We start from the raw sequence: 24,577 nt of genomic DNA, 5'->3' as shown, positions 1-24,577 counted from the left end.
TTGATAAGTGAAGCTATCCATTATCAATTCCCAACCTTACCCTTCGTAACTTTTTAAAAAGACAACACTACCCTATCTTTTTCCCCAGACAACCCTTTTACAGTTTTTACTTCATTTCTCCTGGTTTCCTCCTAAAGCCCTAAACCCTTAATTTTTCACCCTCTGTATCATCATCGTCATCACCAGGAGGAGGAGAAAATAAGTGGTAAGAGGCCGGCCTCAAGGTTATTCGTGATGCAAGGTACTAGGGTTTCTAAACTTAATGTATTTAAGCAGAATTTGCTCAATTATAAACCCTATTTTCCTCATTTACTGAATCGTTATGGAGTTGAATCATTATTAGAAAGGTTTAACACAAATTCATCTTATTCTAGTTATTCTAAACACAAGTTAAGGGAAAAAATGAGAAACAATTCTTCTCAAGATTATTTCCCTAAAAACATGGATTCTGATGATGATTTTGATAGTGACAAAACGTTTGGGAAGAATACTAGAGCTAATCAAGATCCTCCAGTCCCTATTCCTAATAGACCTTTGAGAGGAGAAAGACGTAGGGATCATATTAATGAAGATTTTGGTTTTAAAACGAAAGAATCTAGACAAATTCCAAAGGGTCGTTACACAGAGAATAAATCATCTTCTTTTATGAGAGGAAGACCGAGAAATGATTCATTAGAAGGTGATGATCTTGATGATCTGTTCATCGGTAGTGGTAGTAGTAGAAATTTAGTCAGACCTAATAAAAGTAGTAGTGGCAGAACTCGAAAGGAAGAGGATATGAATCACTTTTTGAGAGGTTCTCAGGTTCAACAATCTAATAACAAACAAACCATGGGTGCCGATAAGAGAGTTAATGATGCTAACGGTGATGGAGAATCTGTTCGTAGTTTGTTTGAAAAGTTCAACCTCAGTAATGACGACGAGAGGGAACATGACCCCCTCATTGAAAATCAGAATACACCTGCAGCACCAGAAATCGTTGCCAAAGCAGCAGCATCATTGTCGCCAGAACAAAAGGAAGAAGTGGAAGCGCCTGCAAACCCTACACCACAACCACCACCGCAGGATGCGGATGAGATTTTTAAGAAAATGAAGGAAACAGGGATGATCCCAAATGCTGTAGCCATGCTTGATGGCCTCTGTAAAGATGGGTTAATCCAAGAAGCCATGAAACTTTTTGGTTTGATGCGTGAGAAAGCTACTATTCCTGAAGTTGTCATCTACACTGCAGTAGTTGAAGGATTCTGCAAAGCTCAGAAGTTTGATGACGCAAAGAGGATATTCAAGAAAATGCAGAACAATGGGATTTCTCCAAATGCATTCAGTTACACAGTCTTGATCCAGGGACTACTGCCGTTTACTAAGAAGAAGTGTGAAGGGATGACAAGCAGACTAGAGGATGCACTGGATTTTTGTGTTGAGATGCTGGAAGCTGGTCATTCTCCGAATGTGATCACATTTGTGAGTTTGGTAGAAGGTTATGTCATGGACAAGGGGGTGGGAGAAGCTAACAGTATGATCGGACGATTAAGGGAGAAAGGTTTCTCTGTTAATGATAAAGCAGTCAAAGAACACCTCGACAAGAAGGGGCCTTTTTCTTCATTTGTTTGGGAGGCTATCTTTGGAAAGAAAATTTCACAGAGGCCATTCTAGACAGCTTCATTCCTATCGTTAGTAGTTTGCTCGAAAACTTGTAAGTTCTTCTCGTCTTTACTCATTTTCTTACTCTGAACTGTTCTGCTGGGAAATTGTAGGTCAATATTGTTAGGGTATGTCCGTTTTTTTGATCTTGACCTTGCGTACATGCTCAAAGATGGAAATATACAGTGTTTCAATATTAGATGCTATGCTTTTTTATTAGTCAGTTTGGGATTTGATTTTTGCATGTTCTGAAACATTTCTTACAAACTGCAGTGCTTTAATAATTAAACTGGGATCTAGGGCCATTGCTTTTTTGGTTTGAGTAACACACAACTGAATGGATTGTAAAATACTGTAATACACAAGAAGGTCATTATTCATGATTTTCGAATGTGTTTCTAATTCTATTTTACAACCAATAGTATTAAAATTTTCAGTCTCTGAAATTCATCTACCTTAAGGTAAAGAATGAATTTGTTGTTTGCTAGGGACTTGTGTCATAAGTAAATAGGCATTCGAGCTAAGAAACCATGTCAAGAAGTAAATTGTTCTTGTCCCATACATGGTTTCCCAGCATCTTATTGTGTCTCATTGTTTAGAACCAATGAAAAATATATGATTAGAACCATCACCACTACCTAACCCATGCTGCTGGTTCTGATAGGCTTTACAGGCGCATACATATTCAACGTACATGACCATGGTAGAAAACATTAGTTCTGGTCACGAACATTTGCTAGCTCTTCTACTTTATGTCTCCACTGGATATGTACCGTTGCCACTTGCCAGATTTGGCTCAGCTTCATCTGTTGCCTATTTGTACATGTGTCTCCTTTGCACCACACCAGGGTTACCACTTCTATTTGTGCAAATTATTTTCCGTTTCTGCGAGTTAAAGTATCTGATATCTCTTGATCTCTGGAGTCTGGCCAGGCTTCGCTTCTGGTCGCGAAGCATTCAGATAAATCGTCGAGCGAAACTAACTCTTTTTCTTCTCGTGTATTTCTGTTCTTTTTTCTTCTTTTTGTCTTCTTTTTTTGGAGCTGTCGTTCTTTCTTTAAACACAAGTGCTACATTAAAAATTAGTACTGTTAAAAAAAATAGAGCGATTATTTATTAAGCATTACCACAGCTGCTACAGTACTACTACTACTGCTACCACCAAGTGGTCGGTTTCCCAGTTGGTTTTAATTCCTACAGGGAGAGAAATAGATTAATTATTGTCTAAGCTATGGTGCTAGGCTAGCAAAATGGTGTTGTATTATGTGTCAGAGATCCACCCACCCACCAACTCCAAAACCAGAAAACAATTCAAAGTTTTAAGAGAAGATCTTTTTGTGAGGATTTGGTCGGTCCCATTGTTCTTTAAAGTCAAAGATGATTCTCAAATGCATTTCTTTGCTCCTACATGGCCATGTATGATATACTCTCATTCAATAAGCAAATAAATAATGAAAGATAGTGAATGCCATCATGAATTAATTCATCATCATCTACCAGGATGGGATGGAATGAGGTAATAAGCTGCTGGACTTTAATTCTTATATGTGAGTCGAAGTTTCTGATCTGTTTGCATGTATGTGAATTTCACTGTATAAAATGTGCATCTGTTGATATAAATCTGTATAGAGATAGATTAAGGTACGATAAGTTCCTATTAGTAATTTCACAGAGATAGATTAAGCCATTAAGGTAATATCTAGTATATTATTGGTGAAATAGGTAATATCTGGTACAAACATAACAAAATTTATGCGTTCCAGCTAAACCTTTTTGGAAAAACTAAACATAAGTGGAGATGTAATAGAAGCCACCTGTCTTGATGATGTCACGTGTACAAATCGTATAAGCGCTGACTTTTGACAAACTGGATGACCTAGGAGGTGTGTAGGAGTAGGAGAAGGGAGATGCATCAAATACTTTTTTTGATTGGTACAGGGGATGCATCAATTCATCATACATGTGTATTGAAATTGAAATTTCAAATTGATAACTCTCTAAGAAGTTCAATTAATTTCAATGGAAAATAATATGTTGCTAGTGGTAAAATTTATATCTTTTATTATCATCATCAGCATTATTATATTTTAAGTAAGATACGTAATTGTGGGGTAGGCGCCGTCCTTATGAATATCTTAGCTAGCTAGCAGCCAAGTAGAACTAGTAACGCTGAATGATGATAATGATGGATCATTGATCAATCATTCATAGAGTAATATCAATAATACTAATTAGGACGACCCTCTTCATATTCATAATAGAAAGTCAATTCAATTTCAAAATGGGGACGGATCGATGATTTATTATTAGCCATCATCTTCTCTGTTTTCTTGAAGTTCTTAATGTTAAAATCTTTCTCTGTAAGTCTTCCCCGCCCCCACACCACCCAAATCCATCTATCCATGATCCATCTCCCAAAAAAAGTCAAGCCACTAAACACCTTGGCATATTATCGAACTCGTTAAACAACAACAATTAATTAATTTTAATTAATATATTAAACAGCTTAATTATTTTAATATTACTCACTGATAATTACGTTAATCCTTGTCTGATTAAATAAACATATACCAGCATTGCTTCCATTTTAACTCGGTTTCCTTTGTACTATATAAACGATGGATCCCCTCACTTCCATCTTTCATTTATTCATTCAACTTCAACTCAGCTCCACAAAGACATAGTTGATAACTTTCAACAAAAACCAGCCAACCCAGTATCAGAAATCGCTAAGATGTTTTGTCTTGAGTTGTTCTCAGGCCAGTCCCATTTATGTGCTGCTACTATTATTTTCTATACCTGCATTTGGATCCCATTCCAACGTATGAAACAATCTGTCAGTAGCATGTTTCTCTATGTAACCCTGCATGTCTACTCAGCAGCTGGATGGTCATCCTATAGTAACAGTAGCAGTACTGCTAGTATTAGCAGTAGTTATCTTCATCGTCATCATGAACATCAGATGGAGATGCTGATGAGCTCATCATCATCACCCATCGTAGTGACAGCAGAATGCCTGGAGGAGATGACTTGGCAACTGGACCATTATCGACAGCAGCAGGAGTACTTGGAAGGCTATCTTCATGATTTAGTAGTAGTTGTAGATGGCAGAATCGATGGTGAAGATCATCATCATGATGAGGATGAATTGTGCTCAGTTTGTTTGGGAGAGTTATTCCTAAGCAGAAGCAAAACCATAAGTGGAGGGGATGAAGAAGTTGAGGAAGAGGTGGTGAGACTGAAGCTATCTGGATGTGGGCATGTGTTTCACGGAAGGTGCATCAAGAGTTGGCTGCAACTTGACCACTTCACCTGCCCACTCTGTAGGTCCTCTGTTTTCTGCTCCAGTTCTTCTAGTATCAGTACTGAGTAGTGCACATTTTTGCGATAGCATCCATTACATCTGGCCGTTGTTCCGTATATATAGTACTACACTGCATACATATATAGGCGAGTATAGTACTACTCGCCCTAGCTAAGCACTGTGGTATTATTAGTGTTCCTTCCATAGGTCGTGTTCTTTTTTTTCATCTTCTTTACTCTCTCTCTCTGCCTTTTCTTTTTTCTTTTTACAGTGTAAGTTATACATAGAAATTTTGATGAATTGATTTTTTTTACCAAAAATAAATTATAAGTAAAATAATCACAAATTCCTAAATTCATGGATGAATTTCGTAGTATATGAGTATCTAGCATTCTAGCTGATTTTACTAGTGTGGATTTCAAATTTTTATGTGGAAAATTGACTTCATTTTATTTTTAGCTTAGCTATATATAGCTACGTTACTATGGGCTGATTAATCAGTTAGGAAATAGATTTTGATAGATACAGATAGATCCAGGGGTGATGAGATTGTATCAACTATTTAAATTTTAGTTAGGCAGAGTTGTAGCCACTCTTATCATTCAATAATTCTGATTGTTCAGAAGTTGGAGAAGAAATAGTTTATCAGGTGAGTTGATGGGCAAAGTCAAACTTGATAGCGATCCCATATATATGTATGCTAGTAAGATGAGTCTGTCAGCTAATTAAGATTATTTTATGCCCTCCAGATCTTTTAATCAGTTTTTGTATGTAGATTCTTTGATGCCTTCTCTGTTTCTCTCGTTTATATTTCTTTTTAATCAAATGGTTAATGTTCTCATCTCACTGTCCTCATTCCCATGCCATGTGCAACCATTTATCTAATTATTTAATATTGCTGCCTTTCTATATATAATAGATAGCAGAGCATGCACAGCTAGATAGCACACTGTCCATATACACATAAAGCTGCCTTGGAGAGGAGCTGCAGGATCCATGGTTGACATAGCAAATGAAAACAGAAAAATGCTGCAAACTTCATTATTTGAATTTAGGGATCTTGGTCGTCTTTATACATTTGTGTGTGTGTGTTTAAATGATTCATGTGTGATGTAAATGTACAGATCATATGTTCTGAGAACTTATAGCTGTTTAGTTTGGATGATGTAGCGGAAAGCTGAATTATAAGGTGACCATTGTATGTACTTATCAGGCTGCAGCATCCTTGTAATCAGTCGCTTATTGCTATTGATAGAGAGCTGCTGCTGGCATATTTCCATAGCTTTCTGTTGAGACTCTGATAAGCATCCGTGGACCATCTCCGTGAGGCCATATAAATTTAGACAAGCATCATTTGCAAAGTAATACAGAACCTTGGGAAGTATTACCTTGTTGTTGTTATATTCATCACTTGTTCCCCACCTGTCTTTTGTGTGTTTTTGCTTGTAGTTGTTATTGTTGTAAATGGATGATGAGGAAGATAATGATGAGAAGGTATTAGCAGTATTAATACTAGTTGCAGCTCGAATGAACTCTTGCTTGGCGATATTAAGCTCAGCAAATATATTCTTCGATGTGTATACTCGAACCTGCATATCGACAGATTACTGAAGACAGGTTTATATGTGGTAGTGGTGAAGCACCTTCTGGTGACTGATGATTGTATAGATTCTAATTCTGTTAAAAAGTATGAATATATATACCGCAGGATCAGAGTATGCTCCTGAAGAAAGGGCAAAATAAACCAGTGGCTCCAGGAAATCAAGGGAATAGATGTGACGACTGCCACTGTTCCTCTTATTGTTATTTTTCTTGAGCTTTATTCCTCCTGTTGGTGTGAAAAATGTCTGCAGCCACTGTATCCAATATATACTTTGTTATTTAGAATTCAGGAGAAGTCTTGATGGATGAAGCACTAACAAGCTTAAGTAGGTATAAAAAAAAAGGTATCTGATGCAGGCATACCGTTGGGGAAGTAGTCACAGTAGTTGTAATGTGTGAAGCTGGTGATGAGGGTGAGCACCCGAGAATGGAGCTCTTTATTTCATAGGCAGTTGTGAAATGTCCCCCAACATTGTAAGTGGCGTCCTGAAAGAGTGAATCAAATTTATCAACAAGGGTTGCAAGAATAAGCAGAGCAACAATTCATTCATGTGAAGATCCAGAAAATTAGCGGGCGGTCAGTTAGTACCTTCAGGAGAAGCAGGGAGGTAATACCACTGCTTTTTAGGTGGTTCTGATGCTGAATTTCATAGTCTAAATGCGCCTGCATCATGATGGTTGAAGTCAGTCTTTAATCATACACATACTGTAGTTGATTATAAAATTGATTAATTTGCGGAGAAGAGCACTTGCATGCATAACCAAGGCATTGTGAATGTTGACCCAGAAGGTTCTGGTTTCATTTTCCTCGGGTCAATGTCTTCAAGATATTTAAGCATTGACCTGATTAACAAATAATTAGTACTTAATAGATAAACCGCTTAATCAAGAGGTAATCTTGGGATTAATAACTCGTACCTGAACTTTCTCATCATGGGAACAACATGACCAATCCTGCTCTCATCGGCTAATTCTAAACATGCTCTTGAAACCACTACCGTATCAGAAGTACATGGTCCACTAGCTAAGCTACTTGCTGCTGCTCCTCCATTTTGAAAGAAATCAGACGAAGAGGAAGAGGGAGCATATTCTTCGATTTCCCAGCTGTAATCCTGATTAAAATGGCGGCGATGATGAGGAGAAAAAAGTGTAGTTGAGGAGGTGCCCAAAGGTGGACTAAGAGAAAGCATAGATGGCGACAAAGACGACGACGATGAAAATCCTATAATAGTACTATTATTAGTACTTTCAGGGATAGCAGCAGGGGTGGTGGATGTGGAGTAATTGCTGGCAAGCTTGCAGTAAACGGAAATCATGCATCTGACAATGTCTTCAGAAAGTTTATCAGGAGACATTAAGTAGCCCTGAGTATCAGCAGGATTGATGTATGTATTAATTTGATCGTTATCCATTAGATCCTGCAAACTGGGTCTACTAGCAGCGCCGCCATCTTGACTCTCCATGATCTTTGGCATGTTAGCAGGGACAAAGTTGTATTCTGCTACTATATCGTCAAAAGCTGCTCTGTACATTGATAGAAGATATCGTTCCAAATGCATAATTTCCACGTCAAGCGTGGAAATTTCCTGTAAAAGTTCTTCTGCAGTATTACAACTATTGGACTGCATTTTATGAGCCCGATTAAAATGTTGCCTTTGACAGTGATGCTGATGAACTGAGTATTTATCAAGTCAAACACCCACGAAACACCATAATAACATGATAGCAATTGTTTTATTTTTAATGGGGTTTGGGGGAAGTAGGTTCAGTGGTTAGTCAACCATTTCATCAAGGAATACCAACCAAATATCAAAACAGCGGGATGACAACAAAATCTGTCAAACTGACCAAATTAAAAACTTTGACATGAATGTTGGAGTAGATGGGCCTGGGGCTCCCACATGGAAGCGCTAGTTTTTTTTCTTTTTTCTAAACGGCTTTGACAAGACGAGGCAAAGCCATATACCGTTAGATCATTGTACAGAGGCATCAAAATACAAGAGGGTGGCTCATCAATCCACTTCTCAAAAACAGCCGGGTCTACTGCTTTTTTTAATAAAGCATCAGCCACCATATTAATTTCCCTATGATTATGATCAAAAATGACATGCTGAAAGGACTTAGCAATATGCTAATATCACTGAGATTTCAAATACCAATGACGGGGAGTCTAATAGTTTCAAAAGAGATTGTTGAAGAAGAGTCACTATCCACAATCAAGTAAGAGATTTGCAGCTTGAGAGCAAGAAGAAGCCCATCACGAACAACCCAAAGTTCAGCAACAGTGGAAGAGTTTGAGGGGAGATGATGAGCCAAAGCTGCTACAAAAACACCAGAGGAATTACAAATGACACTACCTGCACCTGCCAAAAAAGACTCAAAAGATGAAGCACCGTCACAGTTGAGCTTATGCCAAGGGGAAGGAGGAAACTTCCAATTTAAATTAACAACAGTCTTTCCAATAGCATCAGAGACTTTAGGAAGTTCTGACACAATCCAATATTCCAAAGCTTGAGAGTAAGCTAAATGTAAAACATTATCAACATCAAAGGAAACATTTTGGAACACAAACTTATTTCTAGCAGTCCAAATATTCCAGAGAATATAAGGATAAAAAGTAGACCAAGGTGGGTTATCAGTAAAACACGAAAAAGAACAAGTATTCAACAAACCAGAAAGGGAAATATTCATTAAGAGGGAAAGTAATATTCCAAGAGTCCTGAATTTTCATCCATACCTGATACCTGCACTGTAACATGACAGTTAACAAAAAGATGATCCAAAGTTTCATCTTGAACGCGACACGAAGGACAGTCTGGGTTTATTGCTAAACCAATATTTGATAAGTGAGCCCTAACCAAGAGATTTTTATGAGATAAGAGCCAAAGAAAGAGTTTAATTTTCTGAGAACAATGCAAATGCCAAAGCTTTTTCCAAGATTTATTTTCTAAAGACACATCTGCAATAAACAGACTTAACCATAGGTAAGCCAGACTTTGAATATGGCCAAACAGCCCTGTCAGGAACCGAAGAACAAGATAAAACATGAATTGATTTCATTAGGTTCAGAATATAAAATGGAGAATACCAGCCACACAAGAGAGATTCCTGACCAGTAGAGTGATTGATAACATCAGAAACTTTTAAAAAAGAATCAAATACAAAATCTGAACCCAAGAAGGATGCTAATGGATAAGCCATTTTGAATCCAAACATCATGCCATAAGTTAGCTGATAAGCCATTTCCAATCTGCCATCTAATACTCTCTCTAATAATATCTCTACCTTTCAAAATACTAGTCCAAAAGTATGAACATCTAGACTTATTTTCACAATACCAAAAAGAAACTGACTTACAATACTTTGCAGAAACAAGTTTTCCCAAAGTTGAATCCATATTAGAGTAGATTCTCCAAGCCATTTTAGCAAGAAAAGCTAGATTGTTAGAAGACAAATCTCTTAAGCCTAAACCACCCAGATAAGTAGGCCGACAAAGAGTAGGCAATGGAATGCATTTTAGGATGACCATTAATATCTTCCCAAAGAAAGTCTCTTCGCATTTTATCAATGGATTTAGTAACACCCACTGGCAACATAAAAGTAGACATTAAATGATTAGCTATCGGGTCAATTGACGCTTTAATCAAAGAATTTCTACCTGCAAAACTTAAGGATCGTTTTTTCCAACCCGAAAATTTCCGAACAATCCTATCAAAGACATCTTCGAAAGTCTGAATATTGGTTCTCGTCCAAAGGATTGGAGTTCCCAAATACTTACCAGGGTTAACTGAAATTTTAACATTCAACAGCCTAGCCAAAGACCTAGCATCACTGGGAACTACATTAAATGAAAAAATGATAGGGATATTTTGACTTTGGGTTACATAAAAGTGACCAGCTTTGCGTTTGGGTCATGCCAAAATTTTAATTAGAGTTAGGGTCACGAGACCATCGTTGACCGACTTGACCGTTTGGAAAGTTAGTTAAATACTAAAATGACCAGAAAAAAAATTAGAGTTTGATTTATTTACTAACCAAGCCATCAAATATTCCGTTTGACAGCTGTATGGTTCCTAATAATTAATAAATGCACGGCTGAGATTTAAAACGTGTGTGGCTAAAAGAAGTAACCAGATTCTCTTTTCTCACTTAACCAAAATCGAGCTTTTAGTTCTAGGGTTTCACTTCTCTTTCCTGGTGTGACTGCAGAGGAGATTTTGCCTAAAATTTGAGAGTGTGTATCGTGTTATTGTGGAAATGGTTGACTTCAGTTAGTATTAGTTCTTATTATCGCCGATCTACAAGGATTTCGTGGTAAAAGTTGTGTTTCAGTTGAGGTAAGTACAAAAATTTCCCTAATCTCTTAATTTAATTTGGGGGTTTTCGTTTATCTGCTTTTTAATTATACCTATGAGTGTTATTCGTTGCAGAAATAGTAATTTAATGGGTCAATTTTGTTTTTTAGGGTTTTGTTCTGTTCTAGAATTTTTTTAGGTTTTCTTTTTGATTCCTTTTTTACTTTTGTCGAGTGGTGCTTTATGATAAAAATTGGTACAAGTGGGTGAGAGATATTGTGGTCCTAGTGATGGCTTAAAGTATATAATTGTATGAACAGTTTAGGAACTGTGATTGTTGTCAATAGAAGTATTCTTACGTGTTTAGTCTTGGTAAAATCAAGTTGCAGTGGTTCTCACCTTCCATACTTAAAATATGTATGAAAAGGTATATACAGCCAAAACTGAAAGTATTCAATGATGATGTCCTTTTCAAAAATTTGTACTACTGGTTTGATAAGAAACAATCAACCATTTTTGGTTGGTACATATACAGTACATACTAGAATTTAAATGTTTAATTAATTTTAGATGGTTGAATAATTTGTTATACCGAAATAGAGAGGAGCAGCATTAGTATGTATTCTAGCGTGTTTAATCTGCTTATAGTTTACATCCTTATGCTAACTCATACACCCAAGTAGCTGGCCTTTTAGACTAATGTTCTAGCCGATTTTCATGTTTAGTTTGCGTACATTTATTGGAGTAATTTCTTGCAGACAAGTGGGTATGTAAGGTTTTAATCTTGGTGGTTGTGTGTATTTAAACGCAGGTACAATGAATGATTTATTTAGATACTATCCCACTAAAGGTGGTTATGTTGTTGGAAAAAGTGCAAGGGCTGAGCATCCTGACATGGAGAAGATGCCTGACTATAGACCTGAAGAAGACTTGGATTTTCTGCCCATTTTGGACCCAAAGAAAACTTCTACAAAGGCCATTCAAGTTGAGTCAAGCACATCTGAAATTCAAGCATCTACAGTTGTTGACCCTAATGAAGTGATCTCACAGCTAGATGATGAAGATATATTTGCATGTATGTACAATGAAAGCAACTCAGCAAATGAGACAGTAAATATAAATGACTTTCCTGATGAACCCGATCAGAGTGATGATGAAGAACTTCTTTATGAACCTGAGATTGATTACGATGAAGAGATCAACCTCACTTGTCAGATTCAAGCAACAGTAGAGTCAACTGAAGAATTCAAGGAATATGTTATAGAAACTGACAACATAGATGGAGATCACAAGTTGTCTGAAGGTCAAGAATTTGTGGAGAAACTGTTTGTTGGGCAGCAATGGTTGAGTAAAGAACATTGTAGGGAGTATTTGAAGGATCTAGCACTTGACCTGAACCATTCCATTGTTCAAGTGAGAAACAAGAAAAAGAAGCAAGAATACAAATGTAAAGATGAGAATTGTCCATGGAAGGTTTACTGCTCTGTACTTTCTGATAAGCAAACATTTGAATGCAAAAAAGGTTAGTAATTTGTTTAATGTAAGATGTCCAGTTATATATGTTTAATGTAAGATGTCCAGGTCAGTTTAACTTGTGTATTAACTAAATTTTATATTTGTTGTTGAATTTTCAGGTCATTTTATCCACACTTGTGAGGCAATTCATGGTCTCAAGCATCCATTGGCGAATGCGAGATGGGTATCCAAGGTGATGCTTGAATATTTCAAAGCACATAAAAACTACAAGCCCAGGGACTTAATGACTGAGGTAAAGAAGAATCACAAGGTTGAGCTTACTTTGATAGGTCATCAAAGTGTGAGCATGTGACATCAAATTTTTGTGAAGCTTTTAATTCATGGATTCTTGATTTAAGGAAGCTTCCTGTATGTAAGTTAGTTCAGAAGTTTCATTTGCTTATGATGAGAATTTTCTATGATAGAGAGCAAGTGGGTAAAAAAATGCATGATGATGAAGTGGTCCCTAGAGTGACACAAATTGTTAACAAGCACTTGTATTTCTACCATGAATTCACCACACAACCTTCATCTGTGAATATTTGGCAAGTTTTTGACACAAAGAAGGACATATCATGGGTGGTGAACCTGAAACAACATACTTGCACCTGCAATTCATGGCAAGTATGTGGAATACCATGTGTGCATGCTATATGTGCAAGTTTACGTGCAAGACTAAAGAGTTATAAGAAGTAAGTTACATTCTTGTTATAATTTTTTGTCATTTCAACTACTTAATTACACTTGGATATGTATGCTCTTACATTGTATGTACATTTGTTTGCAGGTATGTGCACTCTTACATGCATGTTGACACATACAGAGACTTGTATGCTCCTTCAATTGAACCTCTAAATCACCAAGTTTTATGGGCCAAGGTAATCTTAACTTTCATTTCTTTGAATCTTAATGTATGATCACCTAGACTTGTAGTAACCTCTGACTTATGCAGAATTCAAGGGAGGTAAAGCCTCCTAAATGTGGTAGACCACCAGGTAGACCTAGATTCCTAAGAAGACGGGACAGGGATGAAGGTGGCAATAGCAGAAAATACATGTGTGGGAGATGTTATGTGTATGGTCATAACAGGAGCACTTGTAAAGGATAGGGCTGCACATGGGTCGGTTTGGGTCGGTTTTTGGCCTCACCCACCACCCAACCCACTGATGGCGGGTAACAGAAGTTGTCACCCGCAACCGACCCAACATCACAATGGGTCAGTTTTCACCCGACCCATATTACGACGGGTTTGGTCGGGTGGGTGGTGGGTTACCCACCATAAAATAAAATGACATTACAGATTTAGAAAGTGTTTACTTAATAGTGTTTACTGTTTACATAATAAAGTTGATGCAAAGTTGCAAACTCCAAAGTGATAAAGCTAACAATAAAAAGGAACAGAGTTCAATTGTTCAAAGCTCAAAAGATAAAAGAGTGCATTACTATTGAGTATTGCCTACTATACTAAAGCCTAGTATGTAAATTAGTTACAGACTTACAGTAACAAAGATGAACTCAGAAAGATCAAGCTACTGACAATGACCCTTGGCGTCATTACCTTGTCTAAGCCAATATGAATCAATCATCTATGACGATGGAAGAAGAAACAAGGTCACCGAATAGCTCTGCAAGCGAAATGAACAATTAGAATGAATGAAAGGGTAGATAAATTTCTTGAAACAAGTAAAATAGCTCTGCAAGCGAATGATGAAAATATGGATTTAAAGAAGCAAAAGGCTAATCTTGGTGAAGATTACGTTTGGACTGATTATATGTCATTGCCATTTTACTCAAAATGTGAGTTCTAAATTGGATAACAGATATGGTTTTAAAGTAGTTTAACTCTTAATGATGTTTATAGTTTATGTTGGATCTAAATTATTATTACAGGTGATTAGTGAAACTCTGAGAATGGCAAACATAATCAATGGGGTCTGGAGAAAAGCTCTCAAGGATGTTCAAAACTTCAAATCAAAGGTAAAAAATAATTTACAGATCATAGGAATTTAATTATTAATTTATCTACTGATCAGAATTTATGAATTAATAATTTGTAGGTTACTTGATTCCTAAGGGATGGTGTGTGTTAGCTTCTTTTAGTTCAGTTCACATGGATGAAGAGAATTATGATAACCTTTATGAATTTGATCCTTGGAGGTGGCAACAACAGGTATGTTAATTCACATATGTTTAGATGATTATGTTTGGTTAATTAAATTCAAAAGAAGTCCACTAATCAATATTCCAATGTGCTTAGTACTTTTTGAACATGTATGTTAATCATTTACGCAGAGCTAAAGTACCATAAATTTTGAATCAAATTATATTGGCTTAATCAAATAAAAACAATAGAGCCAAGGAAAATTTAGACATACCAGACTCAGCAATATCAATATCCTCCTCCTCGACTCCAAGGGTAGATGAATCCATGTCTATTGGTGTTCGTAACCAATTTTGTAACAAAATTAAGGCCTCAAGTGTCTTGGGCTTTAAGGAGCTTCGAAAAGGATCCAAAATTCTTTTTCCGGTACTAAATGCTAATTCTGAAGCAACGGAAGAAACGAGAATAGCAAATATATCTTTAGCCATAAGTGGCAAAATGTCAAACCTCGTAGCATTTACCTTCCACCATTGTAATATATCAAAAGTAACATTTTCATTGGTGGGTGTGTAGATCGGTTCAGCCAAGTACCTTTCTACCTCAGATCTCCCATTGTCCTCCACATTACTCAATTGATGCTTTCGTTTATTCCTTCCCGCCATATACTTGGCCTTGCTAGAAATAGTACTTCCAAAACTCGAAGAACTTTGAGTAGAAGTAGAATTAGTCTCGCCCACAGATTCTGATGAAGATACTGCACATCTAACATTTTCTGCTTTATAAGCTGCAAACAGCTCCACAAAATTTTTCAGAACTTCTTCAACCCATTTTTCTACAAGTTTTTTCTTCATTGCTGGGTCATAATACACAATTAAATCTTCAACAGTCACAAATAATCCATGTTCTTTCTCTCGTGGATCAAGAAGTACAGCCATAAACATCAACGAATTCATCTTTCGGTATGTTCCCCAATATTTGTTGTACTTGAGCAACATTGAAGCACCCATGTGGCTTAAGAAAGGATCCTCATGTGTATTTTTTCATTCTTCTAATTCTTGACGAACAATACCAAGTTCCAATAAGAAAGAATGAGAAGTAACATAAGTAGAAGCTGAAAATGCAACAGTTGCTTCATAAAATACGTGTAGAAACTTAATCATAACTCTCGCATTGCACCAATCGTATCGTTTAGGAGCATGCACTTTTGGCCTGTTTTTTTTCTTGGCTTTCCTGACAGCAGCAGAATCTTCTTCTTCAGTCGTATCAAGTTCTTCTTCATTGTCTGATTCCAGATCATAATCAGCATCAAGATCAACAGTGTCATCACCATCACCCATAATATTATCTGGTACTGGAATATCAAAGCAAAACTCTTCACAAAATGCCTTATCCAACTCACGTAGCCTTTCAAATTCCTTTTCATATCTTTCAGCAGCAACAAGCATTAAGTAAGTAGAATTCCACCGCGTTCTCACATCTAATATCAGACCCTTTTTACAATCTATTCTTTCCGACTCAGCAGCCTCCGTAAACCTTTTATATCTTGCGGGAGATTTCGTGACATATTTTACCACTGCCCTGATCCTGAGAAGTGATGTATGATACTTCTTCATACCGTCCTTCACAACAAGTGCAAGTACGTGAGCCGCACATCGAACATGTAAATGTTTAGCTCCGAGTAATGCAGAACCCCAACTCTGAACTCTCTTCCACAAATAGTCAACATCAACTTTATTTGCAGACGCATTATGAAGCGTCACAGTGAAAACCTTTTCAAGTCCCCAGTCTAGCAAACATTTCGCCAAAGCCTCTCCAATTTTCGTACCTTCATGGCTATCAATCAAGCAAAAACATATAATTCTTTTATGTAGTTTCCAGTGATGATCAATGAAATGCGCAGTCACTACCATATAATTGTAATTCTGCGATGACGTCCAAGTGTCAGTAGTAAGGCACACTCTTACCTTGTTTGCTTTGAAATAACTTTTCAGATTAGCCTTCTCTGTCAAAAACAGCTTGCACACATCACGGTATTTTGTCATACGACTTGGAAGCTTAAATCGAGGCTCAAGATACTTACAAAAATCTATAAAACCTTCACCTTCAACAATTTTAAAAGCCATTTCATCGGTAACGATAAATCTAATCAGCGCTCTCCTGCACGCATCTTGAGAAAAAGACACCCCAACCAACTGTGGTTCCTCTCCAAGCTTGCAAGGCTGGAAGTCAAGTGTTTGTTGTCCGTCATCTCTAGCCTCATTCATTTCATTCTTATACTTCTGACACTTATCCAAATGATGTTGGAGATTAGAAGTCCCATGTTTCTTACCATCCGAATTTATCTTACCAATCTTGTAATTAGCCTTTTTGCAATATTTACATTTCGCTCTCTCACCATTTTCATAAATATCATAGTGATACCATACCTTTGATCTCTTCACACTAGCATTAGGATTATTATCTAATGTTTCACCTGCGGCACAAGCATGTGAAGGTTCAGAAGCTGGTGTAGATGAGCCAGCGGTACTCCCTGTCCCTGCTGATGGTCCATGCACTTGTCCAGAACGCGGTGGACGTGGAGGGGGAGGTCCCATTTGTGATGCCACTCCATGTATAATTGGAAGATTAGAAGCAGAATCATCTTCTGAGATTTCAACCATGGTAACCTGCACAAAAGAAACAAGTTACATCGGTAAAACACATTACAATCAAACACCATACTAACACCATACTCAATTGAATATTTGCAACAATTGAAAGTACTAACACCATACTGAATTGAACACCATACTCATGACTTAGTTCAAATACCAAATAAAGTAACTAGGTTGTACTAAAGAACTGAGATTGACTTAAAATTTAAAATCAAACTACTGGTTCTGAACATAAATGAGTAATTCCAAATACTCATTGTTGCAGCTTAGAAGAATAATAACACCTCTAAAAACACATAAACATTAACAACGAGGTCCACAGTAAGACTTCTCCCTGATATTATCATTTATACAAACAAGTTGTATTCGTCTCATCTAACTATCTCAATGAATCAGTAAAATAAGCAAAACCAATTTGGGTTTCTCAATAACCATCCCAAAGAATCCTTAGAATCTACTGATTAAACTCTTCATTACTGAGTTCTAACATCATACCAATTCATTCCAAACTGAAATTAAAAAACAACACCCTAAACAGATAAACCCTAAATTGAAAATTACAAGAAATCACATCATCAAAAAATTACAAGTTTATAGCGGTTCCTAATCTTACCTTCCGTTATTGGTTTGCTTCTGGGATGCCGATGATCCACAAAGCGAATCTGAGAGTCTGAGACTAAGTGAAGAAAAAAGAATGGAGTCTGTCTGAGACTCTGAGAAGGAGAGAAGAGGCCGCGGAAGAGAAGGGTTCGTGAAAAATGCGATTAGGTTAGGTCTTTTATTCATCAATTCAAGGGCTGTGATAATTCATTCTAGGTTAGGATTAGATAATCTAAGGGTCAGGAATCCTATGTTAGTTTTGGGCGGGTGGGTGGGTCGGTTCGGGTGACGGAAGTTTCTACCCGCAACCGACCCATGATAGGTGGGTTCTGGCGTGCCTCACCTATAGTCGACCCATGCCTAGGTGGGTTGAATCGGGTGCGAGTATTTTTGGTCGTGTACGGGTAGGGTCGGCAGGTTGAGTCGGGAATGTGCAGCCCTAGTTAAGGAGCTTCAGCTGAAGATCAACATCAAGGTAAAGTTATTGTTCACATTTGTGTATGTTATGCTTTATTGGGCTTAGTTGTTTGGCATATTTGTTCATAGGGCTTATTTGTTTATTTATTTATGTTTCAGCTCCAAAAACTTACACAGGGCCTCATGTAAGGCCTGATCCAGGTACTAGGCCACCACCACCTTCACCGTCTGCATATGAAACTACTACAACACCAGCTCCAAGGAACAAACCAAGGACTACAAGTGGTGGTAGAAATAGGAGAGGTGGAGCTACCCATGCATCAACTTCAAATGTTGTTGCACCATCTTGAACTGCTGCTTCATCAGTTCCACCTACATATGAACCAGAAGTACCAACTACTAGAGGAAGAGGCAGGGGTGGAAGAGGAACTAGAGGAGGAAGGGGTGGAAGAGGAACTAGAGAAGGCAGAGGTGGTGCTACTGCACTATTTCCACTGTCAATTGTTGCTCCAGTTCAAGTTGCATCATCTACAACAATTGCTTTTGGAAGAGGTGTTGGAAACTCATCCACTAATTCTGGGGGTGGTGCACTGAGAGGAAGAGGGGAAAGAAGCAGAGCAAGAGGGAAGACAGCACACAGAAGAAATGGGAGAATTGTAGGTATTGGAATACTGCAGGATAAGGGACCAACACTGACTAGAGAACCAACACCAGTGCAGGTTTCTGCTTTAACTTTTTGTCTTGAATTTACAATTTCTTGTTGGTAATGAACTTGCAATTTGTGTCTCTTATGACCTTACAATATCTAACTTGTTGTTCAATGCAGGTAAATCCTATACCAGGACTAGATGGATCCTTCTTAAGAGGTACTTATGGTGGTAGGGGAGGTGGGCCAGTGATGAGAGGAGGTGGTGCATTTTCTTCTACATATGGAAGGGGAAAGAGGCCAAGAATGATGTACTGGCTAGGCACAAAAGAGCAGTGGGCGAATGAAGGACTTCCATGATGTGAATTTGGTTTAATCCCTTCTTTAATGTTTTTTGTTTTCGAAACATCTTTGTGTTTTTATGGACCTTTTGCAGACATCCAACTCTTTCATGTTGCAAACATTTTTTTTTTGATGAAACATGACATGTTACTTTAATCTGCTTTTTTATAAGACTTCTTTTATTCAGTTTTTCCATGTTGAGATCTGTTGATTCTGTCAAAAATATGTGCATAAAACTGTCTGCAGGTGTGGAAATGAGTTGTTGGAAAAGTGGTTACTAAAATGGCAGTATTTGTGCGTTTATAGGGATTTGAAGGTGGGCTCAACGATCTGAATGACAGACAAATAACCAAGAATGTTGGATTCATCTGTTCTCAAACGTCAGATGTACCTCAATGATACTCTAGTTAACATGTGTGAGTCACGTGTTAATGGTAACTGACGGTGTTAAGTAAATAAAAATAAATTTTTAAAAATAAATTATTTCTTAACTGTCAAGACGTTCAACGATGGTCTCGTGACCCAAACTCTAATTAAAATTTTGGCGTACCCAAACGCAAAGCTGGTCACATTTATGTGACCCAAAGTCAAAATATCCCAAAATGATATTAGACTTCTGAAAATTAATCTTTTCACCTGACCAGCTACAAAAGAGAAGCAAGATTAACAAAATTTGAGTGAGTGTCCTTCAAAAAAATTATGTTGTTGTCGGTATAAAATTTATGAGTAATCAAAGGATCCCCTACAAGCTTTAAAACCAATTAAAACTTTGCTAGAAATAGCATTATCCAAAAGTAAAGAGATACTCTAAACAAATAATAAACAAAGAAGGGGAAAGGGGATCACCCTGACGAAGGCCATGAGTACGAAAAAAGGTAGAAGAAGGAAAACCATTCACTAAAATTTGAAAGGAAGAGAAAGAAACACAAGACATAATTCATTTAATCCAAATAGGATGAAAATTAAAATCCTGGAGAGCAAGATTTAGAAACTCCCAACTTATCCTATCATAAGCTTTTCCACAGTCTAGTTTTAAGGCAAACCACCCAGATTTTCCTTTTTTGTGTTTAAAGGAGTGAAATAGTTTATTCACAAAAGAAGATTGAGAATGAGAAATAATACTTTCAAGAAAATGAACAAGCATAGAAGACAAAATGTCGTGGAATATTATTTTCTTTTTTGTACAATGGGTGAGTTGGCAGTTTTCACTTGTTGAGTTTGTTTTTTTATTTTCTTTTAATCCAATTCTTTAATGACAATGGAGATGGTCGGTAACCTCGTAACAAGCTGCGTGCCGACCTCTTTTTGAATGAAAATCCGTATACTGTGGAAAATAAAATTCCTAAGTTTTTCATGGAAATCATGACTAGCTACGCATAATCTCAATCTTTTCAGAAAAACCATCATGTCATCCCCAAGCTCACCAAGGATGGAGAAAGCTAAGACATCCGTACCATAACCCTGAGCACTACACTTATCCAAATATTTTTTGCGCTTTCAAAGTGACAACATTAGAGATAGCAAGGTCAGGCACGAAAGCACGAACCCCCTTACCTGTGAAAGGAGAAACCCAAGTGACGTCAAAACAAGTATCTTGACCGTTTTCCCAATTGTATACAAGAATGTCAGCATCCCTCAAGGCAGAGCCATCATCGGAAATAAATCCCAAGGAAACTTCCTTCCTAGAAGGTACACCATCTTTAAAACAAGCATCAACCAAAGTATCCTGAACAAGATCATGAAGAAACTTAAGGCCCACATCACTGGCACAATACAAGGCATGGTCACCTAGAACATCCATCTCCTTACTGCAACTAGAACAAGAGATACCTTCTTCAAACAGTGGGATCCCCAAACGGTAACATAAGACAGAGGCAAACTGCCGCATACCAATACTTTGATTAAGCCCACTAATAGGAATTGCCATGAGATAGTTTGCGCATGATTTTTCTTGTTGCATTGCCATAAAACTAAGTCACGATCTGACATGGAATACTTTAAAGGCATTTATTTCTTCACAGCGTTGAAGTATGGAACTGCCAGGGTTCTCATAAGATGGGGAGCAGTGTCAACGATGCTAAAATAAGAAAGAAGAGAGCCACAAAATTGTATGTATTGGTCAATAGCGGACTGGAAAGTGGAGCTGGTACCCGTAACATATGCATTGCATAAAATATTGTCCTGAAGATTTTTAGTTTGAGCACATGAAGCAAGGAAATACACAATATCAGCCATGGTATAAATACCTAAGACGCCATCTCTGAGAGGGAGTGAACAATGTGCTGCTGCAAAGGGCCGAAACCAGGACCATCACCAGTGATCAATTAGTGTAAATGCTGGAAAAGATGGTTGTCAAAATGATCTTGATCTTGTTACACGTCCGCTAGACAAGTAGTACGCCTGGAGAAGTATAATCAGGAGGCACCATAGCAACTACGAAGGAGCAGCAACTCGCTGTGAGGGTCCCTCAGCATGCAGAATGAATCCATCAACATTATGGTATTGTACACCATATGAGCACAAAACTAGATGTACAGACTAACGGTCACGCCAAGAAGCTTAACCCCACTGAAAGGCCCACCAATGTTATCACGAAAGGTACCTGGTATAATGTTGCGCGGGTCAACTGTAGGCCAGAATAACTCCGATTTGTACACATTAGGATGCACCCCTGAGATGTCCGTACGTTTGAATAATTGTAAGCGCTTTAGAGACTTCCGCGATATCACCAATTAGAGTACCATCATCCAAATACCAGGCATGGAGGTCTAGGTCACACAAGCTATCGATTTTCTTCCGCGGTATCGCCTTGTTGAACGCCTTGAGTATATGAGAGGACATGGTCTATGTAATATAACTGAGCAGGATTAACACAGAAAAATTCAATCCTTCTCGAGATAGCAAGACAACTGCGTCTGGCTTCGAGAATTAAGGTCGTTCTGTCTACCAAGTTGAAAACGTTGCTGAAATCTACAAGAACCATGGATAAGTTTTCTTGATAACCTTTAAACTCTAGGATCCTATTAACCGAATGCAAAATACCCTCACCACCGTACGGAATACCCACACCAAACTGAAAATCACCAAGATATAGTGCCATCTCTTTACCTACAGCAGAAGTGGCTAGTTTCGAAACTAATCTCCTCGAAATAGTCCCAACAGCAATGGGGCGAATACCACCCCCTGGTTTCATCAAAATAGTGAGTACAATATTTAATTTAATTTTAGATTTTTTTTTCCTTTTGACTTGTTTTGTACTTTAGAATTTTATTTCAGGTACCTTTTTGAGAATGATGACTCCTTCTCGTTAGACGTCATCTGTGATGATGTATGGGGAATATATATATATGGGCCACTGTATAAGAAAATTTGTGCTTATAATCTTCTTAGGTGTGGAACTTGAAATCTACGTCATTTCGATATGGGTGGTTATTTAGATGAGTATCAACCCCAGTACTATGAAGTTGATTTTTCGAATATGGTAAGTTAATTATCACATAAAATAATATATAAGGAGTATTATAACTAGATATCGTCTAAATTGGATCAAAGATTGAGAGTTCTTGATTTCCCAGAGGTTATATGCTGATGACGATCAGTTTCATGCTGACTCTCAGTTCCATAAAAAATGCATAAATGGTTGTGTAGATGATTTTCCTAATTCCATAGATGAATTTATCTCACAACATCACTAACCCGACTTATAGATTGTTTCTAGACCCCTAGACTTCCAAATGTTACCTAATTTAGGGTTAGTATTGTGTTCCTCTTAAATTTTGTTGGATTACTTTGCATCTAAATACCCAGAGGATGTATGTGTTCCCAACATCGTGCATGAACCAATTGATGTTTTCCCATTCCCAATAGTATCCTTATATTTCCCAACATTGTGCATGAAGCGGTTGATGTTTCCCCAGTCCCAATAGTATCCCCATATTTTGTTCTTTACGCACTTCAATGTGTACTAAAAACTAGGTTTGGGGTTATCCTTTGTTTTTGATAGTTACAACATTTCCGTGTTGTCATGACATAAGTGTGAAGCTGTTAATATTCTATTCTGGGAAACACCGTCCACCTTAGTCAACATTCTCAAAACACCTATCTCCATGTCCATCTTCTTAATTTATTCACATGTGATTGTGGTTTGTTGATTCCGGGTATTGATGTCTATTCTACGACAGCTGAGTAGAATTATGTTTACTTATTTTTGATGGTGGTTTTTATCTTAGGGTTAAAATCGTAAAACCTTGCATCTGATGTGACGTCACTCTGTAAGGAAGCGGAGCCATGAGTGTCAACCTCTTCACTGGCATATTTATTGAGCCGTTCAATATATTTTTTTTACATGAAATTTATCCAGACTGGCGCATGTAGCAACAATCCCAGACATTCTGTAAATTTTGGCACCTTGCCTACACTCAATTAATATAAGTTTCTTTGAATGCTTTTTGTGCTATGTTCCACGGCTGAACCCTTAATGTTGATATGGCATGACGATTTTTGTTCACTCGCAGCAGAGTAACACGAATTTCCAAGTATCAAGGATAAGGTCTTTGCATAAGGTATTCAATCAGAACGCATGCTGCTCTATGGCAACGAACTTAAAAGAACTCTGTGTCAACACATAAAATTCAATCAATTATCCTGAATAATTTGCAAAAGTTAGGGTTTTGCGCTTTGCGCAGTATATCATACCTTGCTTGTCGAAATTAAGCCTAGGCAAACTAGGTAATTAATCCTCCATGGATTAGCAGATGCAAAATGTTGCCCAGAATCATAAAACAAGGAGCCGTAGGATAGGAGCAGCAACAAAGAGAGGCGTGGCCATGCCTTAGGACAACCGGCGCCATTTTCCACTGGCCACCCCCCATCCTAAACCGACCCTATTTCCCTCGACCAATCAGGTTGCCTTAGACTCGCCACACGCACATAATTTGTGGCTGGGCCCATACTTGCCGGCCCTATTTCCCATCGACCAATCAGGATGCTCTAAAACCGCCACGCTAACACCAGAAGTGTAACCACACCCATGCTTGGCCGACCCCTCTCCTTTCTACCGACCAATCAGGTCACTTTAAAATGCGCCACGAGCACTAGATGTGTGGCCACGCCTTATGTTTGGCCGACCCCTTTTCTTGACCAATCAAGTCGCTCTAAACTTGCCACCATACATTAAAGGCCAAACGCACCTTGCCACGCCACCATACTAACTGGCAAGCCAAACGCGCCCTGCCACAACAACATATTCGTCGTCATGCCAACATGACACTCTACCGCAGTAACATGCCAATGTGCCATAAATGATGCCATTACGTGCTAATCCACTTTCTGTTCGTGTCCCATGCCATAACGGACTCCAATTAGGATTTCATGATCGAAACAAGATTTTTTCTTCAATAGCGTTAGCCGAAACCCTAATTTTTGGTCATAGTCCGTAACATGCCACGAGCCACTTTAGCC

General features: G+C 37.8%; 3 protein-coding genes and 1 pseudogene across 6 annotated transcripts; 2 read left to right on the top strand and 2 right to left on the bottom strand.

Annotated features, from left to right (window-relative positions):
* Positions 1–101: 101 nt before the first annotated feature.
* LOC113289706 lies at positions 102–6,452 on the top strand. Of its 4 annotated transcripts, none has more exons than XM_026539046.1 (2): positions 102–1,693; positions 5,865–6,452. In XM_026539046.1, the coding sequence occupies exon 1, from the start codon at positions 235–237 to the stop codon at positions 1,651–1,653; it is 1,419 nt and encodes a 472-aa protein (XP_026394831.1). In that variant the 5' UTR covers positions 102–234; the 3' UTR covers positions 1,654–1,693; positions 5,865–6,452. The 4 variants fall into 4 exon arrangements, with proteins under 4 accessions (XP_026394831.1, XP_026394834.1, XP_026394833.1 ...); XM_026539049.1 differs by having other exon boundaries at positions 6,070–6,346; XM_026539048.1 differs by lacking the exon at positions 5,865–6,452 and adding an exon at positions 4,524–4,649.
* On the bottom strand, positions 6,088–10,172 carry LOC113291627 (annotated as a pseudogene).
* Positions 8,696–10,076, bottom strand: LOC113291626. Its single transcript, XM_026541138.1, has 3 exons — positions 9,905–10,076; positions 9,285–9,291; positions 8,696–9,125 (listed from the first exon to the last, which is right to left on the bottom strand). The coding sequence occupies exons 1-3, from the start codon at positions 10,074–10,076 to the stop codon at positions 8,696–8,698; spliced, it is 609 nt and encodes a 202-aa protein (XP_026396923.1).
* Positions 10,173–17,870: 7,698 nt separating the features above from the next.
* Positions 17,871–19,135, top strand: LOC113291625 (translation initiation factor IF-2-like). Its single transcript, XM_026541137.1, has 4 exons — positions 17,871–17,880; positions 18,289–18,432; positions 18,496–18,848; positions 18,956–19,135. The coding sequence occupies exons 1-4, from the start codon at positions 17,871–17,873 to the stop codon at positions 19,133–19,135; spliced, it is 687 nt and encodes a 228-aa protein (XP_026396922.1).
* Positions 19,136–24,577: the final 5,442 nt, after the last annotated feature.

The sequence above is a fragment of the Papaver somniferum genome, chromosome 6, assembly GCF_003573695.1.
Source record: "Papaver somniferum cultivar HN1 chromosome 6, ASM357369v1, whole genome shotgun sequence".
Lineage (NCBI taxonomy): Eukaryota > Viridiplantae > Streptophyta > Magnoliopsida > Ranunculales > Papaveraceae > Papaver > Papaver somniferum.
Note: the sequence above shows the minus strand (reverse complement) of the source record. Positions and strands in the feature narration are given on the sequence as shown.